This window comes from Onychomys torridus, chromosome 11, assembly GCF_903995425.1.
Source record: "Onychomys torridus chromosome 11, mOncTor1.1, whole genome shotgun sequence".
NCBI lineage: Eukaryota > Metazoa > Chordata > Mammalia > Rodentia > Cricetidae > Onychomys > Onychomys torridus.
This window is the reverse complement of record NC_050453.1, coordinates 17,553,502-17,569,163: the sequence shown is the minus strand read 5'-3', so window position 1 is coordinate 17,569,163 and position 15,662 is coordinate 17,553,502. Positions and strand designations below refer to the sequence as shown.

The 15,662-nt window shown below is 40.9% G+C and overlaps 1 protein-coding gene across 1 annotated transcript in view; it reads left to right on the top strand.

Annotated features, from left to right (window-relative positions):
* The window catches only part of Catspere (catsper channel auxiliary subunit epsilon), a 109,890-nt gene that overhangs the window by 39,846 nt on the left and 54,382 nt on the right, over positions 1-15,662 (top strand). The window contains exons 3-5 of the mRNA XM_036202635.1: positions 1,987-2,011; positions 6,690-6,767; positions 13,616-13,722. Coding sequence (XP_036058528.1) covers positions 1,987-2,011; positions 6,690-6,767; positions 13,616-13,722 — 210 coding nt within the window. The remainder of the gene's footprint in view (positions 1-1,986; positions 2,012-6,689; positions 6,768-13,615; positions 13,723-15,662) is intronic.

The window sequence follows — 15,662 nt, the reverse complement described above, 5'->3', positions numbered from 1 at the left end:
GAGGGGCACAGGCTGTGCCCCCAGGCCTAGAGAGCTGGAGCCCTGGGTTTTTAGAGACAAGGTCTTGGTATGTAGTACAGGGTGGCTTTGAACACATGATTCTCCTGTGTTGTGGAATATTAGTTTAAGATGTGTTATATTTGTTTATGCTGTGGAGTATTCGTTTAATGATGCAAAGATGTATGGCATTCTTTTATATTGTATTTGTTTAACTCTGTAAAGCTGTGTTACTTTGCCTACCTAAAACACATAATTGGCCTAATAAAGAGCTGAACAGCAAGTAGATAGGCAGGAGAAAGGATAGGCGGGGTTGACATGCATAGAGAATAAAGAGGAGGAGAGATCTAGACTTGAGGAAAGAGAGAGGAGGGAGAAGAGAAGGAGAGGAGTACTGTGGGCCATCCACCCACCCACACAGCCAGCCATGGAGTGAGAAGGAAAGAAAGACATATAGATTAAAGAAAGGTCAAAGGCCCAGAGTGAAAACGTAGTTAAAGAGAGATGGGATTTTAAGTTAGAAAAGCTTGCTAGAAAAAAGCCAGGCATTCATAAGTGAGTTGGTTTTCCAAGACAGGGTTTCTCTATGTAGCTTTGCGCCTGTCCTGGAACTCACTCTGTAGCCCAGGCTGGCCTCAGACTCACAGAGATCCGCCTGCCTCTGCCTCCTGAGGGCTGGGATTAAAGGATGTGCTACCACCTCCTGGCTTTGGCATATTTATTTTAACTGATAAGCCTATATCAGTGCTTTAGCACCAGAAGTCTAAAGCCTCCTTTACCAGGCAGTTACTCCTGGTATTGTGTTTTCTGAGCATAGACAAAGGCACAATGGTGGGTGTCATCCTGGTATTATACGTAATATTTTCACTATCCTAAAATACCTGTGTTCTACATGTCCATTCTTCTCTCCTACCTGGTGCCTAGCAATCAGACTTCTTTTTTTTAATTACCTCTTCCTATAGTTTTTCATTTTCTAGAATGACATGTAGTTAGAATTATATAGTCTGTAGCCTTTCAGACTAGCTTTTAAAAAAAAATCAATAATATGCATTTAAGACCCAAGCATCTCAGCCTCCTGTAATGACAAATGGGTAATAATTCCCTTGGTAAATAAGCAGATATATCTAGGGTTTATTTCGTTTCTTTTATATTTAACATCAAATTCTTTATATTTAATGTATCAAAATGTAAAAAGGATATCCAAAGGTTTAGAGACATGTATATTGTTCTTTCCACTATCTTGACATATCTTGACACCTGCAGAAGCCTGCTGGGAAAAAGACTTCTAAAAGGCAAATATGTCTGGAAGACTGTTGTGCAAGGCTCTTTTTGCTGGCTGTAAGTGAGGTCTCTGAAACCAAGGAGAGCACACAGCTCTTTTTAAAAGAAACTGAGTTCTACTTAGGAAAGAGATGCATACATATATATATATATGCCCTTGGTTCAATTCCCAGCACCACATATATATGTACACACACACACACACACACACACATACACACACACATACATATATACAGCACAATGACTCCTGGAGGCAAACCAAAAGCCAGTGTGACCGGGGGAAAGGACACTCAGTTGTAGAAACAGTGGCATGGTTCATGCCAAATTCTTTTTTTTTTTTTTTTTTTTTGGTTTTTCGAGACAGGGTTTCTCTGTGTAGCTTTGTGCCTTTCCTGGAACTCACTTGGTAGCCCAGGCTGGCCTCGAACTCACAAAAATCCGCCTGCCTCTGCCTCCCGAGTGCTGGGACTGAAGGCATGCGCCACCACCACCACCCGGCTTCATGCCAGATTCTTAACCAACCTTCCTGCAAAGGCCATGGGACACAGAGTCCACGTGGTGGTGTACCCCTCAAAGACCTCAGCTAATGAAAAATAAATAAATAAAAATGTATTTGTAAAAACAGACATGTGTATTGAAAATATAGCATTCTAACTAAGACTTACATGATGTTTATTAAAATGTATTTCTTTTTTCTCCCAACAGAGACGTTTATGAAAATTTAACCCAGGTAACTTTTGTCAATTTTTGCATATCCACCACATGTCATTATCTTATCATTTATGTTTCTAGAGGAGGAATTTCCCAAAGTACTTTTGCCATAAATTTTCCATGGAGCATCAGTTTTCAAAGTATGTTTTGAAGACTCCTTGGTTTGCCAGGAGGCATAGTCAGGGAAGTTCAACCATATATTTACACATGGTGGATTTTTTTTCCCAATATTCTTCCATTAAATAGCAGAAACAGAGAGGTTTATTCAAGTCTTCTGTTGAAACACTAAAGAAAATTTGAAACTATTAGCAGACATTTTCTTGGTTTTTCTTATTTGGTAAAATAATGATTTTTCATAAAATACATGTTAACATATTTTATGAATATAATGTAGCATGTATCATGGTTTTATAAACTAGTATCATTGAATGTTCCCAGTTTATTACATGATACACTTGATAAGTCTAACCCACATAATACAAAAGCCTTACAGGATCCAGACATGGTTTGTAGTCTGAGTAATCAGGAGGATGGTGCAGGAGAATTGGGAATTTGAGGCCAGCCTGAGGTACAAAGCAAGATCTTGTCTCAAAAAATTTTTTCATGAAATTAAATGTTTAAAGGCTGGAGATGTGGCTTATTTGGTAGAATACTTTCCTGGTTTGTACAAAGCCCTTGGTTCAATTCCTAGCACCACATAAATTGGATGTGGTGGCTGCTCCATGCCTGTAATGTCAGCACTCCAGAGACAAAGGTCCAGAGTTCAAGGTTATCCTCGGCTATACAGTGGGCTCAATCAGCTGATTATCTCAAATTTTATCAGGATATAGAACAATCAGTTTTGGGCTACCTGGCTGGCAAGACCCTGTCTAGAACACTGTACCAAAAAACAAGCAAACAAGCAAACAAAAACGAAAAACAAAGGAGACATAATTACAATTAGGCAAAATATATAATGTTTGAAACCCTCTAATAATGTTTTTTTAATAACTTATTTATTTTCATTTTATGTGCATTGGTGTTCTGCCTGTATGCATGTCTGTGTGAGGGTGTCAGATCTTGTAGTTACAGACAGTTGTTAGCTGCCGAACTGAACTCATGACCTCTGGAAGAGCAGTTAATGCTCTTAACCACTGAGCCATCTCTCCAGTCCCCTAATAATGTTTTTTAAGTCTAGATTTTTCTAGCAATATGTAGTAACTGATTTGACCACACAAAAGTAGAGCATTTGGCAGGGCCAAATTCTATGAAAGAGAGTGGGAGGAAAATTTACAGATATTTTCCAAGGCACCAGCAACAGATGGTCTCTCCTTGCTAGCCTTTACAGAACAAATGGTGCTAATGATGTCCCAGCAGATTATGACTATCTCATCTCTAGCATCTCTTAATCTAAGTAATGGGCACACAATAGCAGGCAGGACAAGTCCTTAACCTCACTATTGTGTCGCTACTGCTTGTCTAAAACATTATACAAAGCTGCTTATTCAATTTATAAATCCAGTATGACTCTAAAATGTAAAACAACACAGTTCCAAAAATTATCGACATCTTTTTTTAAATATGCAAAAAGTTGGAATAAAATAGCAAAAAGAAGTATCAACAGCAGGTAGAGGTCCTTGCTGTGCAAGCACCGTGACCTGAGTTCCATTCCCGGAACCCACTTAAATGTGCAAGGAGAGAAGCAACTCCAGAAATTGTCCTCCGACCTCCACCTATGCACCATGACACAGCCACCAACCACATACACACACACATACATGCACAATAACAAATAAAATTTTAAATGTCTGGAAGACATAAAACAATCACATACTGTTGTAGATAGGTATTATTCATCCCAGGCATCTGTCGGCATCACCTAGAATAGCATCAAAATAAAAGGATATAAAACATCATCACAGTGTTTAGGGACTTATCACTAAGATTGTCCAAAAAGAAAGACTCCATCCCCATATGGAAGAGACCTAAGAACCACAACAAAAGCAAGAAGGAGAAGCCTGCCACTCAGCTTTTCACAAGAAAACAGAGAGAAAGAAGCGAGGAAAGCTGTCAACGGCCAGACCATCTCAATGGCGAGCTCAGATGCAGCTAAAACCATCACCGGGGTCAGCAAATATTTAAAGGCCATGAATAAATTTAATATCATAATTATTGATAATACTGTAGTCAATATCTCATACTGTATACCCATCTCAAACATACGGACACTCAGCGGGCCGAACACCTCAACAAAGGCTCAAGGACTGAGACGATGGGCCACACGTTGTGTAACTGCTAGGCAATTAACTTAGGAATGAATGCTAGAATTACTAAAACAAAAACCACTCCAGGTTCAATTTTTTTGTTTTGTTTTCCTCTCTCACTAGGCAACCCAAGCTGGCTTTGAACTTGCAATCCCCCTGACTTATAAATTGCTAGGATTATGGACATTATATCATTACACCCAGCCTCCACCTTAGGGAAATTTTCTAATGTGTGAGTGTTTTGCCTGCATGTATATCTGTGCACTGTGCACATGTTAGTGCCTTCAGAGGCCAGAATAGGGCCCCTGATTCCCTGGAACTGGAGTCACAGATGTTTGCCACCATGTGTGGGAATCAAACCTGGCCCCTCTGGAAGAACAGCCAGTGCCCTTAAACACTGAGCAATCTCTCCAATCCCCATGTGATGGAGATTTTAAACACTTGTGTTTTAGGGGTTATAAAAGAAACCAAGGGGCTGGAGAGATGGCTCAGTGGTTAAGAGTACTGACTGCTTTTCCAAAGGTCCTGAGTTCAATTCCCAGCAACCACATGGTGGCTCACAATCATCTATAACAAGATCTGGTGCCCTCTTCTGGCCTGCAGGCATATATGCAGGCAGAACATTGTATACATAATAAATAAATAAATCTTTAAAAAGAAAGAAAGAAACCAAAATGAAAATTACAAAGTGTTTCTAATGTTTATTTGTTTTTATGTATATCGATTTTTTTTTGGGGGGGGGTCTGGGCACCAGGTACATGCAGTGCCTACAGAGGAGGGGGTGCTGGATCCTCTAGGACTGGAGTTACAGATGGTTGTGAGCCACCATGTGTGCGTGCTGGGAATTGAACCTAGGTCCTTTGAATGAGCTGTCAGCACTCTTAACCCCTAAGCCACCTCTCCAGCCTGAAAAATTGCAAAGTATTTTGAGCTAAATAATGACAACCTCCAGGCAGATAGAGAAGGACAGAAATGACAGCTGTCCCCATCTTAACCACAACCTAGAAGAAAAACAGGCAGGGGAAACTGAACGTGGACCTTGAGCACAGGGAGAGACCCCCACATTTTCCCACAAGACAGACCCAGAGTCAAACTACACCCAAACGCCATTCTTCGTCTATCTGAGCGGTGCGGTCAAAAGGGAGAAGGAAGGAGCTCTCCCTTAGTGCTGTGGAAGGTCCACCACTGGAACTGCTGTGCAGCAGCTGGGAAGAAGTGACAGTGTGGAGCCAGCAAGGAGGCGCAGTATGCAAGGGTGGGGGTGCTGCCGTACAACTTGCTGACTTGGGTTCAATCCCTAGAACCCGAGGGTCCTACTTAGCATCCATTGTCACCCTGACACAGCCTACAGTCCTCTGACAGGAAAGCAAACCTTGAGAGATGGCCTAGAGCAGATTGGCCCGTGGGCATAGTCAGGAGGAACCGTGCTGAGCACACCTTTGTATTCGAAGGCGGGAAGGTGAGATCTGTATTGGTTCTCTGCAAAAGTTTTCAGAACTTACAGGATTGGGACAATAGCTAAGGGGTTCCCTATGAGGGGGACCAAGTGATGGGGAGGGGAGGCTTTTGGTGGTTGTTCTATTTCCCATATAATTTGTTTTTGGCAAGGTAAATAAATTATTCAAGAAAAAAAGTAAGGAAACAATGGTATCTGTGTCTGTTGAACTGGCCATGCATGTCAAGTGCTAAGGACAAGTTAGGAATGATGTGCAGAGGGTGATTCCATTTCCTGTAAAAAGTATGGAAGTGTGTAGATGGCTGTTTATGGTATAAAGAAAGATGTGCCATCATTAATACAGAATATTATCATCAGTTCCTTCAAGGTATAGAAAACAATGTGTAACCTTTCATGGAATGCTCAACAATGTTATTGTTCTAGTTGTTAAAAACTACAAACACTGCTTTTGATGTTTGAAAATAGACAACAATGAAAACCTTTTTTCATTTTTATTTTTATGTGTATGCATACTTTGCCTACACATATGTCTGTGTACCACTTGCATGCCTGGTACCTTCAGAAGCAGAAGAGGGCACTGGATCCTTTAGAACTGGAGTGACAGATAGTTGTTAGCCGCCATGTAGGTGCTGGGAATTGAACTCAATTCCCTCTGAACAGCTGGTGCTCTTAACCACTGAATCATTGCTCCCGCCACAGTATTGAAAACTTTTGAAATAGTTAAGAACATTTTGAGTGGTTTTGTCACAACAACAACAACAACAACAAAAAGGAATTTCCATAAAATATAAGGAGTTGCAATTTTTATGTATTTTTAATATTCTTTGATAATTTTATATATACATAGAATGTATTTTGTTTATACTTACCTTTATCCCTCCCCCTAATGACTCCAAGATTCACCCTCTACCCCAAACCCCTCCCAACTTGGTGTCCTCTTTTTTTTTTTTAAATAACCTACTGAGCCAGATTTATGCCTCTCATGTTTTCTTTTATAGATTGTCACTATATGGGTATATGATCCAGAAAGTTCCAGCAAAGAAGAATTGCAGTGGACTGCAACAAGACCTTCACGGGTAAGTACAAATACCATCTTAGGTCAGATCACACAGTCTGCCTGTCTCTTTTGAGGAGTGGGTGTAAGGTATAATCAATGGATAGGATTCTAAGCTTTCTGAAGTCACCGTTACGGTGATTTGTTCAGCTGAGTCATTATAAGTGTCTTGAACTTGCACTTGATCTATGATTGTAAACCTTTCCGTCAAGCATTCTTCTCATGGGGGAAAGAGATGAGTCCTTCCTGTGCCTTAAGGATGTCCTGTGAATTTCTCTATTGTCATGCCTTAAGAACACAGCTAAGGTGTAACACAGCCAATGTGTCAGCCCTTCCTTCTATTTGTTACATATTTACTGCTTTGGAGACTTAAAAAAAATTTTTTTAAGGTTTATTTATTACGTATACAGTGTTCTGTATGCATGTATGTCTGCAGGCCTGAAGAGGGCGCCAGATCTCATTACAGATGGTTGTGAGCCACCATATGGTTGCTGGGAATTGAACTCAGGACCTCTGAAAGAGCAGCTAGTTAAGAAACCGCTGAGCCATCGCTCCAGCCCCCTGGAGACTTAAATTTTGTATTCTGTTACAACTAAACATACTGAGGAAAGTCAGTATAGGCTATTACTGTCTCATGAGCCTGTCGCTATCTTAACTGGTAAGGAACTGGGAGGGGTGTGTGTGTGCTTGCATAAGATGTTTTGAGACTGGGGACGTGCCAGGGCATGTGTGTAGAGGCCACAAGACAGCTTTGTGGAACCGGTCCTCTTCTTCCACGTTTATTTGGATTCCAAGAGTTGAACTCAGGTTGCCAGGCTTATACCACACCGACTGAGCCCTCTCAGCAGCCCGCGGAGGTGTTTTTTGACTGGCCCCAGGTCATTGGTCATGAACTCTTTCTAATTCTGTCTAAACCCATTCATTGGCATATCCATATCAGTGGCAGACATTTCATTTGGTTGTTTAACAAACCTCCTATTTCATGTTTACAGTTTCCTACTATTTAAAAATGTGTTCACATTTATGTTATAATTGAGCGCAGTAACCATATTAAAATAGAAAACTAGTGTGTAATAAATATTCTTTTTTCCTTATGCTTTTAACAAAATAGAAATATTAAAATATCCAGATATATATCTGCCTTTGAAATATAGGCACTTCACATGAAGCTTTTTGAGAGTTTTTAAAATACAGGCTCACATATTCTTACCTTCCATTCATTTGTTAAATACAGTTTTTATTTTAAAATGGTTTTATATTTATACAATTATTGCAAAGATAGTTCCTCCTATTATTCTTATACTTGTATATTGGTCATAATTTATGAAATATTGCTACAATGTTATTGACTGAAGACCATATTGGTCTTTCCCCAACACTCCAATTTTCTTTTCCCAAATCCCATCAGGGTAACACTTTACATTTGGTTGCCCAGTTTCCTCTTAGGTGCTTCTTTGTTGTAGAAATACCTAGATGCTTTTTGTGACCTTGACAATTTTGAAGATTCCCAGTCAGGTATTGTGCAGCATGTCAATAAATTGCTATTTATCTGAGCTTTTTCTCATAATGAGGCTGGAGTTAGACCTCTCAAGGAGAAATACCACAAAGGTCCAGAGCTTTTGCCATCAGGTCATGCTGAAGGTCTAGACTAACAGTGTGGCCTGGCAATGTGTATGGCAAGAGCACACATGTGGAGGCCAGAAGGCAGTTCTCCTACCATGTGTACCCCAGGGATTGAACTTGGGTCATCAGGTTTGGTGGCAAGTGCCGTTATCCTCTGAGCCATCTCCTGGGTTCACACTCAGCTGTCTTAAAGCAGAAGTTTACATAATTTTTTGTAATTTGTGTGTGTGTGTGTGTGTGGAAGACTTATGTGTTACTCATTTATTTGCTCAATTCTTTGTTTTTATCAGTACAGACTTACGTATTTAGTCCATGTTACAACCCATGGTCTTAGGTTATAACACAACACTGCCTATTTACTGGGATCCTTTCATTAGACTTAGGTATCCCTTTTGACATATTCCTACCATTGGTTCAATTTGGTCTGATTTTAACCCTTCTTTTTTCTATGTTCTGGCATTTTAAGGTGTTCCAAGACCATCTTGTAGACTGTGTTAGGAATCAAGATCTGCTTGTAAGGGTGTGCACTGATCCCCATAGGTTCATATATTTGAGTGCTTAGTTATCAGGGAGTGGCACTACATGAGAAAGATTAGAAGGTGTGGCCTTGTTGGAGTAGGTGTGGCCTTGTTGGAGTAGGTGTGGCCTTGTTAGAGGAAGTATGTCACTGGAGCTGAGCTTTGAGGTTTCAAAAGTTCAAGCTAGGCTCAGGGCTCCCTCTTCCTGCTGTCTATGAATCTGGACATAGAACCCTCAGCTACTTCTCCAGCATCATGTTTGCTTGCATCCTGCTATGTTCCTGCTGTGATGACAATGGACTAAGCCTCTGAAACTGTAAGCAAGCCCTCCACTAAATGCTTCCTTTTGAGGAGAAAGGAGTGTAAAGGCCAGAGGGGTCAAGGACACCACAGGAAGACTCACCATCAACTAATCTGGACTTACAGGGGCTTGCAGAGACTGAACAGACAACCAGGGAGCCTGCATGGGACTGACCTAGACACTCTGCATAGATGTTACAGATATGGAGCTTGGTCCTCTTGTGGTACTCCTAACAGCGTGAGCAGGGTCTGTCTCTGACTCTTTTATGGACCTCTAGGAACCTATTTCTCATACTGGGTCGCCTTGCCCAGCCTTAATACATAGAGAGGTGCTTAGTCTTACTGCAACTTGATATGCCATGTTTTGTTGATACTCATGGGAGACCTGCCCTTTCCTGGATAGAGATAGAAGAGGAGGAAATTGGGGAGGGGGAGCAGGGGTAGGGAGGGAAATGGGAGGAATGCCAAGGGCAGTAGGAGTATACAGCAGGCGACAACTAGTGTTTCACAAGTCACCCCACCAGATGTCCAACTCCCTGGTGGGGAGCCCCATCTGGCAAAGCCGTGGAGTTACTGACTGTTACTGACCTGTTGCTCCTGTATGTAATTTTTCTCATGTGCTACTGCATTTCTCTCCTAAAAACAGCTATGGGTGTTTTCCCACTGCTTGTGTGTTTATCTCGAGAACATAGTACATCTTTGGGCACACATTTAGCTGTGCATTTCTGTTTAAACTGTATAATTCTGATGAACAGAAATAATACCAGACTATTCTTTGTTACTGACACAAGAAAGTAACAATATTCTCAGTCTCAAAGATAGTCTTTTACACATTTTACAAAGGCAGGCTCAACCGTGTGAGAGCTGCAGAGTTAACTGCTGCCAAAGAGCTCTAAGTGGCGCTGGGCTTGCAATCTGTGTGTTCGACACAGAAAAGACCAACAGAAGTCTTAACCCACCCATAGCCGGTAGGCTAAAGGCAACTGAGCCATTCCCTTCCTTAACGAGCCTTACTGAAAATTGGAGTCCTTGTAAGATGATATCGCAAAAGCAAATGGAACTCGAGTTTATAAATTTATAATTTTCAAAGCCAATTGAAATGTATATAACTGTTGATTTTAATTTGTCATGCCCAATAGAATGAAAGATTAACTAACTGTGGTAGCTACTTTTGCTGCCAGGGTCTCCACTGTGCTAGCTGTAGTAACCAATTATGAAATGACAATCCCTGAAACAGTAGTAGCAGTGGTCATCACTGTTATAACAGCAACAATGGCAGCAGCAATGTCAAATTCTCTTCTGGAGCATGTGGGCATCCACTAGCATGGACACAACTCCAGGAACATGAACCGCCAAGGCCCATTTTTCTTGATCCCAGCACAACTTAAGCTGGCAGCTCTGCAAAAGAACAACTAAGAGCCATAAAGAATAAACAGGCAGCTCACAAGGAGCTGAACTAATGGTCTCATAATGGCTACATTCAGGCTCATAAATTTTAAGGTATCTTCAAAGGGGGCTAAATGAATTTCAGGAGGCCAATAAATGCTGCACAGAGCCACTCCTGAAGAGTAGGTACTGCACCAGCTTGAATGGGATTGTGAAAATGAAAAGGCTTAGCTGGCATGCTACTGTTAATAAATGGAGGTCAGTGACCTTCAAGGTTATCCTCACTCTCCAAGATGTCTTTGTGACACGTTCTCAAACATACTTGAAAAAGCAGTAACCATACATTACCTTCTGGAGACTCCAACTGCATGACTACAGTTCCTAGGCTTATGTTAATGCTTGCCAAAGCTGGCCATATTGGGCTCTCAATCCCCATTGGAATCAGAAGGGGAGAGTTTTTTATGAAGGCCCAATAGGTCTCTGCCATGTTGGGCTTCAGCAGCAGCCGCAGAGTGCACACAGCGCTCAGGAATCCAAAGAGGAACCTCATTGTCCTGAGGAAAGACACAAACAGAACCCCGGGCCCACACCAACACCAGATCAGGCCCCTTCCAAGTGCCAGTAGAAGGTCCCTTCCATCTCTCCAGAAGGTGATTTGCAACAGGAGCGGATACTCCAGCAGAATCCACCGATAAAAATTTTAAAATATATAAAACAAGGGAAAGAATAGAATGTGGAGAGGAATGATGAGCCCCTAGTTCCCCCTTTTTGCTTTAGCAAAATATGTTTGTTTGATTTTTTTAATAGTTCAAATTTTTCTTTTCTTTTTTTCTTTTTATTTGTATTTTTTAATTAATTAATTAATTTTTCTATTTTCAGCTTGATACAATATAAATTCTTAATAGTGAAATGTTTCATTGAGGCTTGCTCAGTAATTGAGTAAAACCAAAACTTATTATAAGCCACAGTCATCCTAGGGTCCCCCTGCTATGTATATAGCCTCCCTGGTTCTGTGGATTGCAGTCTGATTGTTCTTTGCTTTCTATCTAGAATCCACTATGAGTGAGTACATACCATGTTTGTCCCTCTGGGTTTGGGTTACCTCACTCAGGATGATATTTTTCTAGTTCCATCCATTTGCCTGCAGATTTCATGCTGTCATTGTTTTTCTCTGCTGAGTAGTACTCCATTATGTATATGTACCACATTTTCTTAATCCATTCTTCAGTTGACAGGCATCTAGGTTGTTTCCAGATTCTGGCTATTACAAATAGTGCTGCTATGAACATAGTTGAGCATGTATCTTTGTGGTATGATTGAGCATTCCTTGGGTATATGCCCAAGAGTGGTATGACTGGGTCTTGAGGTAGTTCAGTTCCCAATTTTCTGAGAAACTGCCATACTGATTTCCACAGTGGTTGTACAAATTTGCATTCCCACCAACAGTGGAGGAGTGTTCCCTTTGCTGTGCATCCTCTCCAACATAGACTGTCATTAGTGTTTTTTATCACAGCCATTCTAACAGGTGTAAGGTGGTATCTCAGAGTCATTTTGATTTGCATTTCTCTGATGATTAAGGCTGTTGAGCATTTCTTTAAATGTCTTTCAGCCTTTTGAGATTCTTGTTTTGTGAATTCTCTGTTTAGCTCTTTAGCCCATTTTTTAAATGGGATTGTTCAATATTTTGATGTCTAGTTTCTTGAGTTCTTTATATACTGTAGAGATCAATCCTCTGCCAGATGTGGGGTTGGTGAAGGTCTTTTCCCATTCTGTAGGCTGTCTTTTTGTCTTATTGACCATGTCTTTTGCCCTGCAAAAGTTTCTCAATTTCAAGAGGTCCCATTTATTAATTGTTGTGCTCAGTGTCATATTTAGGAAGTGATCTCCTGTGCCAATACGTTCAAGACTACTTCCCACTTTCTCTTTTATTAAGTTTAGTGTAACTGGACTTATGCTGAGGTCTTTGATCCACTTGGACTTGAGTTTTTGCCTGGTGACAGATATGGATCTATTTGTAATCTTTTACATGTTGACATCCAGTTATGCCAGCACCATTTGTTGAAGATACTTTCTTTTTTCCATTGTATAGTTTTGGCTTCTTTGTCAAAAATCAGGTGTTCATATGTGTGTGGATTAATGTCAGGGTCTTCAATTCGATTCCATTGGCCTGTATGTGGTTTTTATGCCAGTACCAAGCTGTTTTTATTACTATAGCTCTATAGTAGAGCTTGAGGTCAGGGATGCTGATGCCTCCAGAGGTTGCTTTATCATACAGGATTCTTTTAGCTATCCTGGGTCTTTTGTTTTTCCATATGAAGTTGAGTATTTTTCTTTCCAAGTCTGTGAAGAATTGTGTTGGGATTTTGATGGGGATTGCATTGAATCTGTAGATTGCTTTTGGTAAGATTGCCATTTTTACTAAGTATCCATGAGCATGGGAGATCCTTCCATTTTCTGATCTCTTCTTCAATTTCTTTCTTTTTTTTTCTTTTTTTTTTTGGTTTTGAGACAGGGTTTCCCTGTGTAGCTTTGCCCCTTTCCTGGAACTCACTTGGTAGCCCAGGCTGGCCTCGAACTCACAGAGATCCACCTGCCTCTGCCTCCCGAGTGCTGGGATTAAAGGCGTGCGCCACCACCGCCCGGCTCAATTTCTTTCTTTAGAGATTTAAAGTTCTTATCAAAAAAGGTCCTTCATTTGTTTAGTGTTAGCCCAAGGCATTTTATATTATTTGTGGCTATTGTAAAGGGTGATATTTCTCTGACTTCTTTCTCAGCCCTTTTATCATTTGTGTATAGGAGGGCTACCAGAATCAATTTCTTTAATTTTCTCACTCTGAACCCCAGGGTGGCCTCAAACTCACAGAGATCTACCTGGCTCTGCCTCCTGAGTGCTGGGATTAAAGGTGTGCACCACCGCCACCTGGCCATAAATAATATCTTAACTAAAAGAACAAATATAATATATCATTAGATACAGGAAAGTACTTCCAAATACCTTTGACTATGAAAATAATAAAAGAAACTTTATCTTTTTTTTTTTCAGCATTCCTTAATACTAACGAAGTTGTTGAACACCCTGGGACAGCAACCTTACATTCACACACTAATGAAGAAGAAAGTCTACATCCCAGATGCCCTAAGTGAAGATGGGTATTTACTTTTTTAATTCATCTTTAATTTAATAATCAGAAGCTTTAAAGGAGATTTGAAAACATTAGTGGACTTCTATGAAATGTATCTGACATGTGATTTCCAAAGAAGGAATTCCTTTATGATAACAGGGAAAAAAATTGTGACAATTTGTAGATGTAACCATCTTGTTAAATAAGAAACACAGAGCCAATTGCAGAGTTAAAAGCCAAGAGGTCAGAGCAATAGCTGAGAGCTGAAAACCTTACCCTTCACTGCTGCTCTGTCTTTCCTCTCCACAAGAGAGCTATTTCTATGTCCTGTCTTTTATATAAACTTTCTGTTCTGCCTTCTCATTGGTTGTAAACCCAGCCACATGACCTCCTCGTCACTGCCTGTCTGTACAGACCTCCAGATCTTCTATGGTTGGTATTGAGATTAAAGGCATGTGTCGCCATGCTGGCTGTATCCTTGAACACACAAGAGATCCGCCTAACTCTGCCTCCCAAGTGCTGGGATTAAAGACGTGCACTACCACCACCCAGCTTCTGCTATGGCTTGCTCTGACCCCAAGGCAACTTTATTAATATACAAATAAAATCACATTTCAGTACAAATAAAGTATCACTATAATAATTCCAACTGAAGATCAATCAACTCAGAAAATACCAGTCAGAATCTTGGATGATGGTGTCACTATTTGTTTAAAAACCTAACCTTTAATCTAAAAACCTTGTTAGGGGTGACCATGGACCTAAATGTTCCCTGCTCAGTCATGAAAGTGGGCTCTAGGAGCCTGACGGATGCAAGGGTCACTGCCTCCACCAATACACATTAACTTACCTGTTGTCTATCACACCAGTCCTCCTAGCCACAAGTCCTAACCAGAAAGGCAACATCTGTTAACTACGGAAGGTAGTACATCACCACAGGGTACAGATAGGCGCTCTTAACCTCCTGAGTGCCTAGGCACAGACAGGCTGCTTGTAACTAAGGGATACAGTTACTGTCTTCAACAAGGGAACAGAGATGGACTTGTAGAGTGAACCCAGGGTACTCTGTAACACAATGCTTGACTTAGGCCTGCAGGAGAGGAAGTAGAGAGTGCTTTCCTGAAAGTTAAGGGACCAAATCAGGGAGTCTTCTAAGTGTGTGTGGAGGGATGATATATACAGGAACCTTCAAACTGGGATTTGAGAGAACAGACAAATTCCAAGAGAGGCCGAAAACTGCATTGAATAGGTAGAATAATAAGTGCTACTCCGAGGATCTTCAAAGGAGTAAGTGGAACTCAAATTCTTCCTGCTTTTATAACACTTGGGAAGTAGGAAGGTAGGGGAAGCAGTCCCTATAAAACCAAACTGAAAGCCTTCTCTGATGGAGCAGTAGGGTGGGAAGGTTATGAAAACATGTTCCTTTCCTGTTTTTGTTTTCTGAGACAGGGTTCCTTTGTATAGCATTGGCTGTCCTAGAACTCACTATGTAGACCAGGCAGAGTCCTCTAACTCACAGAGATCTGCCTGCCTCTGCCTCCAAGTGCTGGGACTAAAGGCGTGCACCACCACCATAACAAGCTTTGTTGAATGATAACTTACCTGCCATATGATACACTGTTTTAAACTATGGTTGACACTAATTCAGAGTGTTCTGTACATTTACACTTCCCCACCCACTGCCACTATTACACAATCATGACACATGGTTTACTCAGTCTGAAGTTGATAAATAAGCGTCTTGGTTAATTTCTTCTTCAGCTGTGCTGTGTATAGTGCTGCTGGGAGCTTTTGTATGCAGATTTTCAGTTGACAATGTATTTTGTTTCTCCCCATTACATATAAAGGCATGAGACAGCCGGACAGTGGTAGCACATGCCTTTAATCTCAGCACTCGGGAGGCAGAGGCAGGTGGATCTCTGTGAGTTCGAGGCCAACCTGCTGAGTGAGTTCCAGGAAAGGCACAAA